General features: G+C 52.3%; 1 protein-coding gene across 4 annotated transcripts in view; it reads right to left on the bottom strand.

Moving 5' to 3' along the window:
* Positions 1 to 21,267, bottom strand: part of LOC119974532 — a 58,059-nt gene that overhangs the window by 21,727 nt on the left and 15,065 nt on the right. For 3 of the 4 annotated variants that reach the window (XM_038813494.1, XM_038813496.1, XM_038813497.1), the window contains one exon: positions 11,117 to 11,245. The exons of the other annotated variant lie outside the window; for it this stretch is intronic. In XM_038813494.1, the coding sequence (XP_038669422.1) occupies positions 11,117 to 11,245 (129 nt within the window). The remainder of the gene's footprint in view (positions 1 to 11,116; positions 11,246 to 21,267) is intronic. 4 annotated transcript variants of the gene reach the window in all.

Below are 21,267 nucleotides of genomic sequence, written 5' to 3'. Positions count from 1 at the left end.
AAGCGGCTTTGGAGATGAGAGGAGAACGGATGTGAAAAAGCAAGATGCCGGCTGGCGGGGATCAGGCAGCGTGGGCCCAGTGGTCACGGGAGCAGCAGGAGTTTTTAAGAAGCTGCTTTGCCGAGTTAAAGGCAGAGATGTTGGCCCCTATGAAGGCGTTGATTGAAAGGTTGGTGGAGGCCCAGAAGATGCAGGGGACGGCGATCAAAGAGGTGCAGCAGAAGGCCTCTGATAACGAGGACGAGATCCTGGGCCTGGCGGCTAGAGTGGAGGCGCACGAGGCGCTGCACAAAAAATGACAGGAGAAGCTGGAGGACCCGGAGAATAGGTCAAGGAGACAGAACCTGCGGATTCTGAGTCTCCCTGAAGGCGTGGAGGGGTCGGATGCTGGTGCGTATGTGACCACGATGCTGGGTACGCTGATGGGCGCGGGGCTTTCCCGCGGCCCCTGGAGCTGGATGGGGCGCACAGAGTCCTGGCAAGGAGGCTGAGGGAGAATGAGCCGCCGAGAGCTATGGTGGTAAGGATCCACCGCTTCACTGACTGCGATGGGCGAAGAAGGAGCGGAGCAGCAGGTGGGAGAACACCGAGATCCATATTTATCAGGACTGGAGTGCAGAGCTGGCCAAGAAGCGTGTGGGATTCAACCAAGGCGGTCCTCCACAGCAAGGGGGTGAAGTTCGGGCTGTTACAACCGTCGAGGCTGTGGGTTACATATCACGACTGGCACCACTATTTCGACATGCCGGATGAGGCGTGGACTTTCATCAAGAATGAGAAGCTGGACTTGAGTTAATGGACTGCAGTATGTTGTGAGGGTTGCTGGTGGGGGGGAGAGGGCGGTGTTATGTTGGGGTTTTCTTGAGTTTTTGTGGGCCCTTTGCCCTGGGCCCTCGAGGCTCTGGGCGAGGTCGCAGTTGGGAAGAGCTGCGTCATAGGAGGTGGGGTCGGCCCAGACAGGGAGTGCAGTTTACCCGTGAAATGGTGGGGGTGGCACCTGAAGCTGGGGGTTTGAGTATACGGTACTTTGTTTTCTTTTTCCTTCTCTGTTCACATGGGGTGTAGGGGGGGGGGGGACTCTCTTTACCCCACTTAGGTGGGGGGGGGGGGGGTGGAGATTTGTAAGGGGAACCCACAGGGGGACTGGAGGTGGAGGCGGGAGCGGCCGGGGTCAGCATGAGTCAGCTGACTTACGGGAGCGCAATGGGGGAGGTTAGTGGGGTTAAGCGGATGCTTGACTGGGGGGGTGCTGGGATACTGCTGTGCTGACTGAGGGGGAATCGATGTTAAAGGGGAGAGTCGAGACGGGGAGCCTCCACCTGGGGGGCTGGAGGTTGCGGGAGGCGCGGGCACGTGGCTAGCCTAAAAAAGGAGATGGCTAGTCGGCGGAGAGGAGGTAGCCCTCCGACCAGGCTGATCACGTGGAACGTGAGAGGCCTGAATGTGCCGGTCAAGAGGCCCCATGTGTTATTGCACTTAAAGGGGCTAAAGGCAGACGTAGCCATGCTGCAAGAAACGTACCTGAAGATCGTGGATCAAACCAGGCTGAGGAAGGGATGGGTGGAGCAGGTTCTCCACTCAGGGCTGGATGCGAAGAACAGGGGGGTTGCAATTTTGGTGAGCAAGCGGGTGGCATTTGAGGCGGCTGATATTGTGGTGGATAAAGGGGGTTGATATGTTATGGTGAGTGGCAGGTTGCAGGGGGCCCGGGTGGTGCTAGTGAATGTGTCTGCTCCAAACTGGGATGATGCATGGTTCATGAAGCGGATGTTGAGTAGGATTCCGGATCTCGAGTCATGCAGTTTGGTAATGGGCGGGGGGGGGGGGGGGGGGGGGGGGGGGGGCACTTTAACACGGTCCTGGACCCGGCATTGGATTGGTCTAGGCCAAGGTCCTCAGGGGGTTCATGGACCAGATGGGGGAGTCGATCCGTGGAGATTTGCCAGGCCAAGGGCGAAGGGGTTTTCCTTCTCCCATATGCACAAGGCGTACTCGCGAATTGATTTTTTTTGTGATTAGTAGGGCACTAATCCCGAGAGCGGAGGGGGTGGAATATGCAGCCATTGCGATCTCGGACCATGCCACACACTGGGTGGAGTTGGGGCTGGGGGAGGTGAGTGGCCAACGCCCTCTGTGGAGACTGGACGTGGGACTATTGGCGGACGAGGAGGTCTGTGGGCGGGTTCGGAGGTGTATCCAAAGCTGTGTGGAGACCAATGATAATGGGGAGGTTTCGGTGAGTGTGGTCTGGGAGGCACTGAAGGCAGATGTCAGAGGGGAGCTAATTTCAGTCAGAACCCAGAGAGAGAAGAGGGATGGAATGGAGAGGGAGAGATTGGTGGGCGAGATACTTAGGGTGGACAGGAGGTATGCGGAATCCCCCGAGGAGGGGTTGTTGAAAGCGGAGTTTGACTTGCTTACCACGGGGAGGCTGAGGCCCAGTTGAGGAAGGTACAGGGAGCAGTGTATGAGTATGGGGAGAAGGCAAGTCGGATGTTGCCGCATCAGCTGCGGAAGAGAGAGGCGGCCAAGGAGATTGGGGGAATTAGAGACGGGGGGGGTTAACACGGTGCTGAGCTCGGCAAAGATTAACGGGGTCTTCAAGGACTTTTATGGCAAATTGTACGAGTCAGAACGCCCGGAGGGGGGCAAGGGGATGAGGCAGTTCCTGGACCAACTGAGGTTTCCACAGGTGGAGGAAGGGCGGGTAGAGGATGGGGGCCCTGATTGGGATGGAGGAGTTGGCTAAGGGGTTAGGTGGTGTGCAGGCGGGCAAGGCCCCGGGACCGGATGGGTATCCCGTAGAGTTTTATAGGAAATTCTCGGAGCTGCTGGGTCCGCTGTTGTTGAGGACTTTTAATGAAGCTAAGGAAAAGGGAACCCTTCCACTGATGATGTCGTAGGCTCTGATCTTGCTTATCTTTAAGCGAGATAAGGACCCGTTGCAATGTGACTCCTACAGGCCAATTTCACTCCTTAATGTAGATGCCAAGCTGTTGGCCAAGATTTTGGCCACAGGGATTCAGGACTGTGTCCCGGGAGTGATCAATGAGGATCAGACGGGGTTTGTGAAGGGCAGGCAGTTGAATACAAATGTGCGGAGCCTCCTGAATGTGATCATGATGCCTTCGGAAGGGAGGGATGCAGAAGTGGTAGCGGCAACGGATGTGGAGAAAGCCTTCGATTGGGTGGACTGGGAGTACCTGTGGGACGTGATTTGGGTTTGGAGAGGAATTTATAGGGTGGGTCAAATTGTTGTATCAGGCCCCGGTAGCGAGTGTGTCAACGAACCGGCTGCGGTCGGGGTACTTTAGATTACATCGAGGAACGAGGCAGGGGTGCCCCCTGTCCCCCCTGCTGTTTGCCCTGGCAATCGAGCCGCTGGCCATGGCACTGAGGGAGTCCAGAAACTGGAGGGGCTGGTTTGGGGGGGGGAAGGAGCATCGTGTTTCACTGTATGCGGATGACCTGCTCCTGTACATTGCAGATCCAGTGGAGGGGATGGGGGAGGTCACGCAGATTCTAAGGGAGTTTGGAGACTTTTCGGGGTATAAGCTGAATGTTGGAAAAAGAGAGCATTTTGTGATACATATGAGGGGCCAGGAAAAGAGACTGGGAGAGCTATCGCTTAAGACGGCAGAGAGGAGCTTTCGCTACTTGGGCATTCAGGTGGCTAAGAGCTGGGGTGTCCTGCACAAGCTCAATTTAGCACGGCTGGTGGATCAGATGGAGGAGGGCTTTAAGAGGTGGGAATGCTGCCGCTTTCCTTGGCGGGCAGGGTGCAGGCCGTAAAGATGTCGGTCCTCCCCAGGTTCCTGTTCGTCTTGCAGTGCCTTCCCATTCTCATCCCCAAGCCCTTTTTCAAGCGGATAAATAGGATTATTACGGGATTTGTGTGGGCAAACAAGACCCCGCATGTTAAGAAACTGTTCTTAGAGCGCATTTGGGGTGGGGGGGGGGGGGGGGGTAGGCACTGCCGAACGTTTGCAGCTATTACTGGGCAGCGAATATATCCATGATTCGGAAATGGGTAATGAAGGGAGAGGGGGCGGCGTGGAAACGGTTGGAAGCGACGTCTTGTAAGTATACAAGCTTGGGGGCACTGATAACGGCACCGTTGCCTCTTACGTCGATGCGGTACACTACGAGCCCGGTGGTGACGGCGACATTGAGGATCTGGGGGCAGTGGAGACGGCACAGGGGGGAGGCAAGGGCTTCAGTCTGGGCCCCGATACGGGACAATCACAGGTTCGTTCCAGGTAGAATAGACGGTGGGTTCCTAAGTTGGTACAGGTGGGGTATCAAAAGGATGGGGGACTTGTTCATTGATGGGACCTTTGCCAGTCTGGGGATGCTGGAGGAGAAATTTGGGTTACCCCCGGGGAATACTTTTAGGTACATGCAGGTTCGGGGGTTCGTGAAAAAGCAGGTGGGGAAAAAGCAGGCTGCTGCCTGCACGGAGGATACAGGACAGGGTGGTCTCGGGCGTGTGGGTAGGGGATGGCAAGATATCGGAAATATACCAGGAGCTGCAGGAGGAGGAGGAGGCATCGGTGGAAGAGCTGAAGGGCAAGTGGGAAGAGGAGCTAGGTGAGGAGCTGGATGAGGGCCTGTGCGCTGATGCCCTGGGCAGGGTCAATTCCTCCTCATCTTGCGCCAGGCTTAGCCTGATTCAGTTTAAGGTGGTCCACCGGGCGCATATGACAGTAGCGAGAATGAGTAAGAGTGCCTTCAAAATATCAAATATCACCAATTTTTTATACTTTCATGCTACAATTCTGTTATTTAGTTTCAAATAATGTTTAGCTTCGCGCCTCAAATACCACCCGCTTGTTGATCAGGATCGCGACCCCTCTAGTCTTCGAGTTTGTGGGGTGGAGGATAGGTGTGTGAGGTGCTCAGGGAGCCCAGCAAACCATGTCCATATGTTCTGGGCATGCCCGGCACTTACAGGATTTTGGAAAGGCTTCGCAAAGGCAATGTCCAACGTCTTGGACACTCGGGTAAAACCGAGCTGGGGACAGCGATATTTGGGGTATCAGACGATCCGGGAGTGCAGGAGTCGAAAGAGGCCGGAGTTCTGGCCTTAGCCTAGGCCTTAGCGGGAGAAGGCTCTTGTTAATGTGTAGGGACGTGAAACCCCCAAGCGTAGAGACTTGGGTCAGTGACATGGCGGGATTTCTCAGGTTGGAGAGGATACAGTTTGCCTTGCGAGGGTCCTTGCAGGGGTTCTCCAGACGGTGACAACCGTTCCTTGACTTTCTCGCGGAATGTTAGGTGGCGGTCAGCAGCAGCAGCAAACCAGAGGCGCGGGGGGGGGGGCGGGGGGGGGGGGGGGGGGGGGGGGAGGAGGGGGAGGTGGGGGAGGTGGTTTGGGCGGTGGATGGATTTCATTTGTAAAATTGTTTTGTTAAATTGTTATATGGTTAAGTTGTTTTCTGTTTTATTGCTATGTTTTCTTTTTGTTGTTTTTCTTTTTGTAGTGGTTTGTAAAAATTATTGAAACATTTTGAATAAAAACAAATTTTTTAAAAAAGGTCCTGCCTCTGGGGTCTCCGCATACCTCCTGTCGACTTGTAGTATGTCCTTTACCAGTCGGTCCATCTCTGCCCTGTCTACCTTCTCCCTGTGGGCCCGTATCGAGATCAGCTCCCGTCTAACCACCGCCTTCAATGCCTCCCAGACCACCGCTGTCAAAATTTCCACCATGTCATTGACCTCCAGGTAGTTCTGAATATATTTCCTCAACCGTCCGTACACCACTTTGTCCGCTAAAAGTCCCACGTCTAACCTCCAGTGCGGGTGCTGGTTACTGCCTTTACTAACCTGTAGGTCAACACAGTGCGGGGCATGGTCTGAGATTGTGATCGCTGAGTACCCCATGTCCACCACCCCCGTCAGTAGAGCCCTGCTCAGAATAAAGAAATCAATCCGGGAGTACACTTTATGCACGTGTGAGTAGAAGGAGAACTCCTTCACTCTTGGCTGCCCAAATCTCCATCCGACTGGGCCAAGGGGCTGGCTGATCAGCGAGGGGGGGGGGGGGGGCATATGCTCCACATATGCTCCATGAACCCTTTTAGCTCCTTTGCCATTGCTGACACCCTGCCCGTTTCTGAGCTTGACCGGTCTAAACCAGGGTCAATAACTGTGTTGAAGTCCCCTCCCATGACCAGCTTATGTGAATCCAGGTCCGGTATCTTCCCCAGCTTCCTCTTTATAAACTCCACATCGTCCCAGTTTGGCACATATACATTTACTAGTACAACCTTCACCCCCTCCAATTTCCCACTGACCATAATGTACCGGCCTCCCACATCCAAAACTATTCTTCCCACCTCAAATATCACCCGCATGTTGATCAGGATCGCGACCCCTCTAGTCTTCAAGTCCAGTCCCATGTGAAAATCCTGTCCGGCCCAACCTTTCCTTAATCTAATCTGGTCAGCTACTCTAAGGTGCGTCTCCTGCAGCATTACCACATCCACCTTCAGTCCTCTCAAATGCGCAAACACGCGTGCCCTCTTGACCAGCCTATTGAGCCCTCTTACCTTCCAGGTGATCAGTCTAGTTGAGGGGGCTCATCGCGCCCCCCCCCCCCTTCGCTGATCAGCCAGCCCCTTGGCCCAGTCGCCAGCCGCATCCACCGGCCCTCCCCCAGGCAGCCTCCGCCCCTGACCTCCTCTCTGTCCCTCAGCAAAAGTCCCTCCCTCATCAGCAGAGCATCCCCCACCCCCAGTAACACCACAAAATAAATCAACCCCTTTGATAAGCCTAACATCTGCTCACCCCCACTACGCTTCCGTAAGCTCACCTGCCCAGCCATATTGGTGGTCCTCGCCCCTGGCGCCAGACATTCTTGCACCTTTTGTTCCCCCCCCACTCATACATACATATTCAAATGAAAAACAATCCCAACACAATTGCCCGACAGAGAAAAAAAATCCCAAGTTGATCAAAGAAAAGATCAAGCCAAAGATCCAGCATCTGACCAAACACACCTCTGTCCCCCTACAGTGCAAATGCAAACTTTAACTCACTCAGCTCTCCAACTGACCCAAGATCAATACAGCAGGCATTACAAATAACGTGCGCAAACCAAAAAACAAGAAACTTTTTTTTGAACATAAATGTTGCAGCAGAGTTCAAAGGGGCTGGTTTAGTTCACTGGGCTAAATCGCTGGCTTTTAAAGCAGACTAAGCAGGCCAGCAGCACGGTTCAATTCCCATACCAGCCTCCCCGGACAGGTGCCGGAATGTGGTGACTACGGGCTTTTCACAGTAACTTCATTGAAGCCTACTCATGACAATAAGCGATTTTCATTTTCATTTCAAGTTCTCAGTCCGACACCAGTTCTTTCCTTTTCGCGGAATCCAGCGCTTCCTCAGGCGACTCAAAATAGAAATGTTGCTCCTCGTATGTGACCCAGAGGCTGGCCGGATACAACAGCCCAAACTTCAACTTTTTCTTGAAAACGGTCGACCTGATCTGGTTAAACCCCACTCTTCTCCTGGCCACCTCCGCGCTCAGGTCCTGATAGATCCGCAGAATACAGTTGTCCTATTTACAGTTCCGTGTCTGCTTGGCCCACTGTAAAATACACTCCTTATCCAAATACCTGTGGAATCTCACCACCATTGTCCTCGGGGAGTCTCCCATTCGTGGCTCCCTTGCGAGTGCTCTGTGAGCCCTGCCTACCTCCAAGGGTCGGGGGAATGCCCCATCCCCCCAGCAGCTTCTCGAACATGGCCGCTATGTATGCCCATGTGTCCGCTCTTTCGGATCCCTCCAGGAGCCCACTGATTCTCAAGCTCTGCCAGCGGGATCTGTTCTCTAGATCCTCCACCTTCTCCAGGAGCCTTTTCTGCTGGTCTCTCACATCCCCACCTCCACCTCCATCGCAGTTTGACGTTCGTCCTGGTCAGCCAGCGCCGTCTCTACTTTCTGGATCGCCTGATCTTGGGCATCCAATCTAAGCTCCAGTTGCGCGATTGCCTCTTTAATCGGATCCAAGCAGTCCTGCTTCTGCTTAGCGAAGCCCTCCTGGATAACTTGCATCAGCTGCTTCGTTGACCGCTGGGTCGACAAGCCAGAGGTCCGGTCCTCCGCCATGCTTCCTCCCGGTGCAGCTTTAGCCCAAGTCTTCTCTGTCCTTCTGTTTCTGCCTTTACGAGCACTTCTAGTCCTCCTCTCCATGCACCAATGTGGGAATCCAGTACACAATTGCCTCTGTCATTGATTTTTCAAATCAAGTCCGGTAAAACATCGGGGGAAAAGGTTCCAAAAGTCCGACCCGAGCGGGAGCCACTAAATGTGCAACTTACTCCTTCATAGCCTCCACATTGACTCTCTTAAGGAGCATTCGCGTGTCTAAGATCCTTTTCCAACGTCTCAGATATATTCATGCTCACTCAGTCAACCCATCGATCCCCGACATGATTATAGATTACCATTGTCCATCCCATCACTGTATGTCTCCTAGTCACTCTTCTCTAACTCCATTCTCGTACCTCACCTCCCACACATCTTGTTCGATTATTTTTTTTTAATAAATTTAGATTAGCCAATTATTTTTTCCAATTAAGGGGCAATTTAGCGTGGCCAATCCACCTACTGTGCACATTTTTGGGTTGTGGGGGCGAAACCCACGCAGACATGGGGAGAACGTGCAAACTCCACACGGGCAGTGACCCAGAGCCGGGATCAAACCTGGGACCTCAGCGCCGTCAGGCGGTTGTGCTAACCACTAGGCCACCGTGCTGCCTTTCTTGTTCGATTATTAATGAATCCTCACTCTGAGTGGACAGTTCTCCACCCGAAGGTAGGCACTGACCCATAGGGCAAGGAGGCAGGCCCCCGATTATCCCAGCCAGGCATAGAGATTGAACTCCATGTTGTTAGCACTGAGCCATCCAGCCCCCAAAAGAGTCCAGGTTTCTGTGACTTGCATAGACACCATGGGCGCAATTCTCCGCACTCACGACGGTGCGGAGAATAGCGGGGTTCGTAAAATTTAACGGCCACGCTAGTCTGACGCCCTCCCGCTATTCTCCCCCCCCCCCCTCCCCACGCCCGACTCCCGATACAAATCGCTGCCGCCGTTTTTTTTACGGCCAGCAGCGATTCTCAGCTGGCGGATGGGCCGAGTTCCAAGCCCTTTACGGCTGTTTTTACGAACGGCAAACACACCTGGTCTGGCCGTTCGTAAAAACGGCCGTAAAGTGCCGATTTTGAAAACCATGGCACCGATTGGCACGGCAGTACCACGGCCGTGCCAAGGGTGCCATGGGCCCGCAATCGGTGGGCACCGATCGCGGGCAGCGGGTCCGATACCCGCGCACTCTTTGTCCTGCCGCCGCCCCGCTGTATCACTTCGCGGGGCGGCTGAGGGGCATCCCGGCCCGCACATGCGCGGGGTTCGCGCAAATGCGCGATGACGTCATCCGCGCATGCGCGGGTTGGAGTCTTCCAATCCGCGCATGCGCGGCTGACGTCATGTGACGCGTCAGCCGGCGCAAACTCTGGCAAGCGGGCTTAACGAAATTCGTTAAGCCCGCGATGCCGGAGTTCACGGCTGCGGCACACTAGCCCCGACCGGGGACCAGAATCGGTTCCCGGGCGGGGAGGGGGGGGGCTGGTGTCAAACCTGCCCAGATTTGACGCCAGCCTTACGATTTCTCCCTCTCTGGGTGAATCGCGCCCCATAGGTTTTTTGCATAGTTCTTTTCATACATAGTGTTATGGCCCCCTGGGAAGTAAAGGAGTGTGCACCGTCTGATTCCCACTAACTCATAATGAGCATGAATTCCCTTGCTAATTGAGGATGGAGCTTCCCCCTTAACAGGGAAGGCTCCACAGTATACAAACCTGGCTTGACTGCAGGTCAGGGAGGGTGGCTCCAAGATATGGGAGTTTAGTAGTGTATCTTAATAAATCCTTTTCTTTGTATCCTACCGTGCATCCTATGAGTGTTTCTCGCCTATCGGATTCTACACATGGCCCTCCAGAAATCGCTTACTACCGACCATTGTACTCAATCTGATTGGCTACATTACGGACATTCCTTCACAATCAAGTCCTAGAATGGGACTTCAACCCAGGGCATATGGCTCAGAGGCAGGGGCACTGGGCAGCACCGTCACACAGTGGTTAGCACTGTTGCCTCACACCGCCAGGATCCCAGGTTCGATTCTGACCTCAGGTGACTGTGTAGAGTTTGCACGTTCTCCCCATGTCTGCGTGGGTTTTCTCCAGTGCTCCCGTTTCCTCCCACAGCCCAAAGATGTGCAGTTTAGGTGGATTGGTCATGCTAAATTGCCCAATAGTTAGGTGGGGTTATGGGGCTCGGAGTGGGGGATTGGGCCTTGGTCGGGTGCTTTATCGGAGCAAGGGCCAGTGCAGACTCGATGGGCCGAATGGCCTCCTTCTGCACTGCAAGGATTCTATGGATTCATTCACTGCATCACAAGATCTTCCTTCTATTCTTTACCTCCTGTTAAAGGTGTTACTGTTTTATCCCTCACTCCATCCCATCCCTTCATATGCAGCAGCCATTAAACACCAACCTACTCTCATTTCATATTCCTAGTGCAGCATTATTACCCAATATTGCTCATTTTCTCAACTCATCTTCAGTGCATTACGGATATTAACCACCCCTCACTCTCCTCATTTGGTTAGCCTCTGCATAATATGTTAGGCTATTAATGGTCCCTGCCCTGTCTGCCCTCAGGTACCTATGTGCATAAAATCAGTGCACAAATGAATTTCAGTGTACAAACTGAATTCTATTTCACTGTAATTTTCAAATGGAAATATTTTTGCCCTCAGGATGCCTGCCTGACAGGGAATGCTTATTGTAAGTATCAAGAGCATTGAAATTATATTGAGGCAACCCAAAGTGGAATGTGCAGTCTGAAGGAAAGTTGGATTTTATTGCACTTCCTGCAATTTTCTATTTGAAATGTTTTGGGATGCCCTTTTACCAATTACATGAACAAAAGTATATTTTTGGAAAGTACACAGCTAGATATATACATTGGGATATCTACGTGAGTGAAATATGCCAACTATCAGTACCCTGCAACTTGGCGATGTGCAATATCTAATGCTTACCGTGGATTTCACCAGCAGCAGTTTGATTTTTCTTACGGATGTGGTTAGCAATTACAAGAATACAAATCAACATCAGAAGAATTGAAATGGCCAATCCAACGTTGTAGGTTTCACATGAACGAGCAGACTCTGGAAGAAATCATAATTCTCTTGAACAAGAACAAATATAATCTTCAACTGAACTTTGTTGTCAATATAGCCCAGTAGTCATAGAGTTTTACAGCACAGAAAGAGGCCCTTTGTGTCCGCAGCAGCCATCAAACACCAACCTACTCTCATTCCATTTTCCAGCATTTGGTCCGTAGTCTTGTATGCTCTGGCATTTCAAGTGCTCATCTAAGTGTTTGTTAAATGCTGTGAGGGTTTCTGCCTCTACCACAATTTCAGGCAGCGAGTTCCAGATTCCCACCACTCTCTAGCGGAAAAAGGTTTCCCTCAAATCCTAAATCTCATGCCCCATACCTTAAATCCCTGGTTAATAACCCCTCTACTGAGGAGAAAGGTTTCTTCCTGCCTGTCCTATCTATGCCTCTCATAATTTTGTGCACCTCAATCAGTTCCCCTCCCCCAGCCATCTCTGCTCTAAAGAAAACAACTCCAGCCTATCCACCCTCTCTTCATAGCTGAAACGCTCCAGTCCAGGCAACATCCTGGCGAATCACCACTGCACCCTTTCTAGTATAATTGTTTTTCTGACGGTTCGGCCTATTGCTGCCCCACGCTGTTTGGCTCGGAGGTGTGAGTGACCATTCAACCAATATCCCGATCGTCAGTTAAGCCCTGCCTTGGCCAGTTCCACCCCAGTCCATGGCGTAAATATTCAGTAAATTGTATTGCTCAGTCCTGGCACAAGCAGTGCTAATTTCTAATTCCAAGAGTTTAGCTCTCAGCTGTAAATACATAATTCTAACATTAAGGCTGACATTGCGTAGCATTTTGAGCAGAATATAGAATTTCCCAAATCCGTTGATACATGGGTGGGGGGAAGGAGCGCTGTGGTAGCGTAGCCTCTTTAAGGGGGCGGACTCCATGGACAATATGATGGGCTCCAAGCCAGTTGCGCACTTCCGCACAAACCTTGGACAATGGGGAATTTGCGCGGGACCCTGGGTGTAGAATCCCAGGCAATGTGGACCAGTGAGCAGTGTGAAGTGCAAAGACCTGTTGGATAGTATTCTGTGCCTGTTATCTAACTGCTTTTGGCTTTCATAAATAAACCCCTTTGTTTACTGCTGAAAGCCTCCAGTGTATGTCTCGAGCCACCACAGGAACAATAAGCAAGCTGAAGTTACTCACACCTTACAAATCACGGGCGTGAATCCAATTCTGGGCGTCAAACCTTAGGCGGGATGTCAGGCCTTCAAAGGAAGGGTGCAGAAGAGTTTTACTCACAGGATACCAGAGATGCAGCACTTCTATTACGTGTGGGAAGATGCGTGAATACCTGTTGGCTTCCACCGCCACATCAAGAACTCAGGAGAACAAACCATTTGATGCACTTTCTGATTTTCCTTCTATTGCATTTAATGGTAGGGAGGAGTGGTTTGGATGAAAATTTGGGGCGGTTTCTCTGCCTAATCATGGAAATGAAAATTATGTACATCGAGAACATGGGAAAGTTAAGAAACGCAGAAAATAGCAGCAGGAGTAGGCTATTCTGCCCTTTGAGCCTGTTTCACCATTCAACCTGATCATCACTGGTCAGTGGCACTGTCTCAATGCCTAACTTTCACACTCTCCCCATACCCCTTGACACCTTTACTGTCCAGAAATCTATTTCCTTTTAAAATATATTCAGTGATTTGACCTCCACAGTCTTCTGTGGCAGAGAATTCCACAGGTTCACCACCCTCTGAGTGAAGAGGCTTCCCCTCAGCTCAGTCCTAAATGGCCTATTGCGTATCCTGCGACTGTGACCCTTGTCCAGACCCCTAGCTAGGGGGAACATCATCCCCACATCCATTCTGTCCAACCCTGGCAGAATTTTATATGTTTCAATTGGGTGGCACAGTGGCGTAGTGGTTAGCACTGCTGCCTCACAGCGCTGAGAACCCGTGCTCGATCCCGCCTCCGGGTCACTGTGTGGAGTTTGCACACTCTCCCTGTGTCCATGTGGGTCTCATCCTCACAACCCAAAGATTTGCAGGGTAGGTGGATTGGTCATGCTAAATTTCCCTTAATTGGGAACAAAAAGAGTCGGGCACTTTAAATTTAAAAAAAAGAATTGTATACATTTCTAATGAGACAACCTCTCACCGTTCTAAAATCGAGTGAAAGGAGAGATGCGTACAGATGCACTCTCTCACATAAATTTCCTGTATCTAGTGGTACATAGGTCAATGAACTGGTTAGCCACAAACCTAGAACAATGCTCTGGGGTTGAATCCCAGAGTGTTTAGATGGTCAAATGTGAATTTGAATTCTAAAATTAACTTCCTGTGGCTTAGTTCACTGAACTGGTAAACCACAAAACTAGAGCAGTGGGAGACAATGGCATAGTGTGTCACTGGACTAATAAAGCAAGGACCCAGGGCAATGGTCTGGGGACCCAGGTTCAAATCCCACTGCTGAGATATAAAAGTCTAATGATGACCATTGTTGTAGAAGATCATCTGATCCCCCTTTACGCAAGGAAATCTGCCAACCTTTCCTGGTCTGACCTACACGTGACTCCATATCCATAGCAATGTGGCTGACTCTTAACTGCCTCCTCAAGGACAATTAGGGATGGGCAATAAATGCCAGCCCAGCCAGCAATGCCCAATGACTGAATAATAATAATCATCTTCATTGTCACAAGTAGGCTCACTTTAACACTGCAAAGAAGTTACTGTGTGTGGTGAATGTATTATGCCAATAATCCACCATTATATTTGTATCTGTGCTGTTGCCCTTGTATTGGTATCTGTGCTGTTGCCCTTGTGGGCTTCTCCTGTGGGCCATTGCATGGCATTGTCCATAGGGGAACATGTTGGTGCATGCATGGGCTCCGCCCATGGCTCCTCCCCTTGAAGGGAGGTATAAAGAGCAGTCGCCCTGTAGGCGCTTCTGCCTGTCGCAGGCAGGCACTGTTCTAAGTTGATTAAAGCCACAGTTTACTTCTACTCCCATCTCGAGTGAATTGATGGTCGCATCACTGTGAAAATCCCCTAGTCACCACATTCCAGTGCCTGTTTGGGTACACAGAGGGAGAATTTTGAATGTCCAAGCTACCTAACAGCCGTCTTTCGGGACTTGTGGAAGGAAACCGGAGCGCCCGGATGAAACCCAGTCAGACACAGGCTGGATTCTCCAATTTTGAGACTAAGTGCTGACGCCATCGTAAAAACTGTGGACATTTCTGAAGCCAAATATGGCGCAATAGATGCAACGATTCAGCAACTCTAAAGGGGCTAGCACCATCGTCATGTGAAACGCCACCATTTGCAAGCAAAACGGCGCCGGATTTGCAGGGTCCGTGATTGCTGCACATTAGGCTCATACGCTGCAGAGACACTTAAGCGATTCACCCCCCACACACAAGAGAGAGACCGAAAGAGACTCACGGTTGGTGTGTTGTGTGTTGCCTCCCAGGTGCCAGGGTTCATGATGTCTTTGATCGTGTTTTTGGGATCCTTAAGGGGGAGGGGGAGCAGCCCCAAGTCGTGGTCCACATAGGTACCAACGACATAGGTAGGAAGAGAGATGGGGATTTGAGACAGAAATTCAGGGAGCTAGGGTGGAAGCTGAGAGCTAGAACAAACAGAGTTGTTATCTCTGGGTTGTTACCCGTGCCACGTGCTAGCGAAGTAAGAAATAAGGAGAGAGAGGAGTTGAACACGTGGCTACAGGGATGGTGCAGGAGGGAGGGTTTTGGTTTCCTGGATAATTGGGGCTCATTCTGGGGTAGGTGGGACCTCTACAAACAGGATGGTCTTCACCTGAACCAGAGGGGTACCAATATCCTGGGGGGGAGATTTGCTAGTGCTCTTCGGGGGGGGGGGGGGTTTAAACTAATTCAGCAGGGGGATGGGAACCAAAATTGTAGTCCCAGTGTACAGGATGTTGAGAGTAGTGAGGTCAGGGATAGGGTTAAAAGTTCGCAAGAGGGCACCGGCAAGCAGGACGCTGGTTTGAAGTGTGTCTACTTCAACGCCAGGAGCATCCGGAATAAGGTGGGTGAGCTTGCAGCATGGGTTGGTACCTGGGATCTCGATGTTGTGGCGATTTCGGAGACATGGGTAGAGCAGGGACAGGAATGGTTGTTGCAGGTTCCAGGATTTAGATGTTTCTGTAAGAACAGAGAAGGTGGTAAAAGAGGGGGGGGTGCGGCATTGTTAATCAAGGAAAGTATTACGGCGGTAGAAAGCACGCTTGAGGACTCGTCTACTGAGGCAGTATGGGCCGAGGTTAGGAACAGTAGAGGAGAGGTCACCCTGTTGGGAGTTGTCTATAGACCTCCGAATAGTTCCAGAGATGTAGAGGAAAGGATTGCAAAGATGATTCTTGACAGGAGCGAGAGTAACAGGGTAGTTGGGGCCTCACGATAGCATGGTGGTTAGCATCAATGCTTCACAGCTCCAGGGTCCCAGGTTCGATTCCCGGCTGGGTCACTGTCTGTGTGGAGTCTGCACGTCCTCCCCGTGTGTGCGTGGGTTTCCTCCGGGTGCTCCGGTTTCCTCCCACAGTCCAAAGATGTGCGGGTTAGGTGGATTGGCCATGCTAAATTGCCCGTAGTGTAAGGTTAATGGGGGGATTGTTGGGTTACAGGTATACGGGTTACGTGGGTTTAAGTAGGGTGATCATTGCTCGGCACAACATCGAGGGCCGAAGGGCCTGTTCTGTGCTGTACTGTTCTATGTTCTATGTTCTAGTTGTTATGGGGGACTTTAACTTTCCAAATATTGACTGGAAATACTATAGTTCGAGTACTATAGATGGGTCCGTTTTTGTGCAGTGTGTGCAGGAGGGTTTTCTGACACAGTATGTAGACAGGCCAACAAGGGGCGAGGCCACATTGGATTTGGTACTGGGTAATGAACCCGGCCAGGTGTTAGATTTAGATGTAGGTGAGCACTTTGGTGATAGTGATCACAACTCGGTTATGTTTACTTTAGCAATGGGCAGGGATAGGTATATACCGCAAGACAAGAATTATAGCTGGGGGAAAGGCAATTATGATGCTATTCGGCAAGATTTAGGATGTATAGGATGGGGAAGGAAACTGCAGGGGATGGGTACAATTGAAATGTGGAGCTTTTTCAAGGAACAGCTACTGCGTGTCTTTGATAAGTATGTACCTGTCAGGCAGGGAGGAAGTTGTCGAGCAAGGGAACCGTGGTTTACTAAGGAAGTTGAAGCACTTGTCAAGAGGAAGAAGAAGGCTTATGTTAGGATGAGACATGAAGGCTCAGTTAGGGCACTTGAGAGTTACAAGTTAGCCAGGAAGGACCTAAAGGGAGAGTTAAGATGAGCGAGGAGAGGACACGAAAAGTTGTTGGCGGATAGGATCAAGGAAAACCCTAAGGCTTCCTATAGGTATATCAGGAACAAAATAATGACTAGAGTAAGATTAGGGCCAATCAAGGATAGTAGTGGAAAGTTGTGTGTGGAATCAGAGGAGATAGGGGAAGCATTAAATGGATATTTTTCGTCAGTGTTTACACTGGAGAAAGACAATGTTGTCGAGGAGAACACAGGTTCAGTCGACCAGGCTAGATGGAATCGAGGTTCAAAAGGAGGAGGTGTTAGCAATTTTAGAAAATGTCAAAATAGATAAGTCCCCTGGGCCAGATGGGATTTATCCTAGGATTCTCTGGGAAGCCAGGGAGGAGATTGCAGAGCCTTTGTCCTTGATCTTTATGTCGTCTTTGTCGACAGGAATAGTGCCGGAAGACTGGAGGATAGCAAATGTTGTCCCCTTATTCAAGAAGGGGAGTAGGGACAACCCTGGTAATTATAGACCTGTGAGCCTTACTTCGGTTGTGGGTAAAATGTTGGAAAAGGTTATAAGAGATAGGGTTTATAATCATCTTGAAAAGAACAAGTTGATTAGCGATACTCAACACGGTTTTGTGAAGGGTAGGTCATGCCTCACAAACCTTATTGAGTTTTTTGAGAAGGTGACCAAACAGGTGGATCAGGGTAAAGCTGTTGATGTGGTGTATATGGATTTCAGTAAGGCGTTTGATAAGATTCCCCACGGTAGGCTATTGCAGAAAATAAGGAAGTATGGAATTGAAGGTGATTTAGCGGTTTGGATCAGTAATTGGCTAGCTGAAAGAAGACAGAGGGTGGTGGTTGATGGCAAATGTTCATCCTGGAGTTCAGTTACTAGTGGTGTACCGCAAGGATCTGTTTTGGGGCCACTACTGTTTGTCATTTTTATAAATGACCTGGAAGAGGGTGTAGAAGGATGGGTTAGTAAATTTGCATTTTTATAAATGACCTGGAAGAGGGTGTAGAAGGATGGGTTAGTAAATTTGCAGATGACACGAATGTCGGTGGAGTTGTGGATAGTGCTGAAGGATGTTATAGGATACAGAGGGACATAGATAAGCTGCAGAGCTGGGCTGAGAGGTGGCAGATGGAGTTTAATGCGGAAAAGTGTGAGGTGGTTCACTTTGGAAGGAGTAACAGGAATGCAGAGTACTGGGCTAATGGCAAGATTCTTGGTAGTGTAGATGAACAGAGAGATCTCGGCATCCAGGTACATAAATCCCTGAAAGTTGCCACCCAGGTTAATAGGGCTGTTAAGAAGGCATATGGTGTGCTAGCCTTTATAAGCAGGGTGATTGAGTTTCGGAACCATAAGGTCATGCTGCAGCTGTACATAACTCTGGTGCGGCCGCACCTGGAGTACTGCGTGCAGTTCTGGTCACCACATTATAGGAAGGATGTGGAAGCTTTGGAAAGGGTTCAGAGGAGATTTACTAGGATGTTGCCTGGTATGGAGGGAAGGTCTTACGAGGAAAGGCTCAGGGAATTGAGGTTGTTTTCGTTAGAGAGGAGAAGGCTGAGAGGTGACTTAATAGAGACATATAAGATAGTCAGAGGGTTAGATAGGGTGGACAGTGAGAGTCTTTTTCCTCGGATGGTGATGACCAACACGAGGGGACATAGCTTTAAATTGAGGGGTGGTAGATATAGGACAGATGTCAGAGGCAGTTTCTTTACTCAGAGAGTAGTAGGGGTGTGGAACGCCCTGCCTGCAACAGTAGTAGACTCGCCAACTTTAAGGGCATTTAAGTGGTCACTGGATAGACATATGGATGAAAATGGAATAGTGTAGGTCAGATAGGCTTCAGATGGTTTCACAGGTCGGCGCAACATCGAGGGCCGAAGGGCCCGTCCTGCGCTGTAATGTTCAATGTTCTAGAGCCACCTGGACATTGCAGCGGCGCTCCTCAGCATGGCCCAGTCACTGCAGGCCATTGCTGAGAGCGCAACGGCATCGCCCAGACGCAGGCCGCTGTGGCGCAGACTCAGAAGGAGGTCGCCCACGCCAAGAGGGACGTGGCCCACTCACTGGTGGATGTGGCCCACTCCCAGAGGGACGTGGCCCACTCACTGGATGATGTGACACAGACCCTCAGGGTGGCGGTACAGTCGCATAGCGATGTTGTGCAGTCCCAGGTGGAGATGGGCCATTCCCTGTGCTTCTGAGCCGCGAATGTGCAGACCCTTGTTGAAACCAGAGCTGGCCTCCAGGACTGGCAGCTCCAGGTAGCGGGGGAGCCTCATGGGATGGCTCTGCTTGCACCCCTGTCCGATGGAGTAATCCCGAGGGAGGAGGAAGTGCTCGGACCCGTGCCGGTAACTCCCGCAGGGGAGGTGCTGGAACACCACGGCACCTCGGGCTCTTCCCCCCCCCCCCCCCCCCCCCACCCACCCCGGCCCCTGGTGCATCTGGTGGGCAGCGGGTAGAACGGGACGCCTGAGGGGCAGGCGGGCCCATCCAGCCTGGCCGCCCCAGGAGACATGCGACAACGGGGACCCTTGTCACAGGGCAGGAGTCACAGCAGTCCACCTCCACTCCTGCTGTAGCATCTGGAGAACAATCTAGGGGAAGTGTTAGGGCCCGTAAGGCCAGAAAGTTAGACACCAGTTAAGTTGGCATGGGTGCAGGGCACAGTTTAGTTATGGGGCTAGGGCACAGACTGTATATATTCCTTCACAACAAACACCTGTTAACACTGTTGAAACCTGCCTTGGTGCCTGTCTTATGGGTGTGGGGGTGGGGCAGTCAGTGCTGGCCAGTGGGAGTGGGGTGTGGGGGACGAGTGAAGGCCCCGTGGGTGGATGGCATTCCCCCCAACCACCCCCCCCACTCCCCCACCCCGACCATCCCCAGCACCCCCACCCCAGCGATTCGAAAGGATCGTGTGAAGGACTGGCCAGCTCGCATGCAGGGATCACCCAGGTGGAAGGTGCTACTGTGGGCATGAGCCAGACATTGTCAAATGATGTGGAGCACGGAGCTCATCGCAGAGCGGGTTGTCATCATCCTCCATCCTATGCACCAGATACGCTGTCACTGCCAACCCAGTGCCCCCAGCTCGTAGCGCCGCAGGAATGTATAACGGAGGGCGGTGTGCATGCGGGTGGTTTGGTGGTGTGGGAGGTGATGGGGTTTGGTGGTATGGGAGGTGAGGGGGTGTGGGTCTGGGATGGTGGTGTCCATGCCCCTGGCCAGTGATCCCCCTCCCCCCCCCCCCCCATCGGTGAAACGTGAGGTGACGAATGCATCCCGCGTGCTAGCCCTGGTGATGCCGTTGTGCGGCCTCCCGTGCCTGGCCAGGCCCCATGCTCCGCTCATTGTCCCCCTACCCCTCATTCTCCCCATCTGACGAGGCCTGCTCTTCCTCCTCCAGCACATTGCTCCTCTGCTGTGCTATATTGTGGACGACGCAGCAGACCACCACGATGCAGGTGACCCTCCTACATTCTTAGGAGCCTCATCAAGTGCCCCCTTGGCACCTCCTCCTTCTCCTGGCACCTGGACCCCTCCAGAGCAGTCCAAGAGCCTGAAGCGCATCTTGTGGACCCAGAAACACCTCTCGACAACACCACTGGTTGCCGTATGGGCATCATTGTAGCGGGTCTCTGCGTCGGTCTGTGACCTCCGTACAGGTGTCATCAGCCACGACCGCAACGGGTAACCCTTGTCCCCCAGCAGCCAGCCCCGCAGTTGGGAGGGGGGTGCCCCACAAACATGTTGGAGATCACTGAGTGCGCCAAGATGAATCCGTCATGTACACTATCCGGGTATCGGGCACAGACGTGCATAATCCTCATCTGATGATGACAGACCAGCTGAATGTTCATGAAGTGGTACCCCTTCCTGTTCATGAACAGCGGCCTGTTATCCACCAGTGGCCATCGGGCGACATGCATCCCATCGATCATCCCCTGGACCTGGGGCATACCCGTGACGGCAGCGAAGCCCGCTGCCCGGGTATTCTGGTGGGTGTGGTCCACATGGTACTGAATGTACCGCTCCATGCGGTTGCAGTACACGTGGGGCCTCATCCGGCGCCTCCTTGGCACCTCCTTCTCCTCATCGGCCTGTCGGGCAGGCGGTCCTCCAGCCTGAGCGGCTGCCAATTGCCCCTCTGCAGCCCATTCCTCTGCTGCAGCCTCCGCTTCCTCTCTGAGCGGGCCCGCTCATGCTGCCACAGGGCCAACATTGCAGGTTGATGTCGGAATGCCATTCTTTGCAGGTGGGGGAAAGGCAAACATGTTGGCATGGCGCATATTCACGTGCCCAACCAGGTGCCATGGTCTACACGGTGGCCCCCGTTTGGCACAGCGGGCCCCACCCACGCATGTCCCCTCCCCCACCCCCACACCCCGGCCCCGTCGGTCCACCCAGTCCTGGTGCCCATCCATATGGCCGTTGTCACTGTATAGACCAAGGGGCCGTGGTGGGTGGTCAGCAAGATGGCCGCCATAATGGTGGCCGGTGCCTGGGCACCGCCCCTGTCCTGTGGGGTGGGCTCCCTGGCTGCTCGGTCCGCCCTCCTCCCACCCCCTCCCCTCCCCCTTCCCTGGCAGGCCCCCCGCCCCCCCGCCGCAGCCATCATGGCCAGTGTCCGTGCATGAAGCCCGCAACCACTCCACGCCACTTCCTACCTCCTCTCTCTCATTGAGCAGCCAGGATGCCAGATTCG

This window comes from Scyliorhinus canicula, chromosome 12 (assembly GCF_902713615.1).
Source record: "Scyliorhinus canicula chromosome 12, sScyCan1.1, whole genome shotgun sequence".
Classification (NCBI taxonomy): domain Eukaryota; kingdom Metazoa; phylum Chordata; class Chondrichthyes; order Carcharhiniformes; family Scyliorhinidae; genus Scyliorhinus; species Scyliorhinus canicula.
The sequence above is the reverse complement of the archived record's forward strand: the minus strand, read 5'-3'. Positions and strand labels throughout refer to the sequence as shown.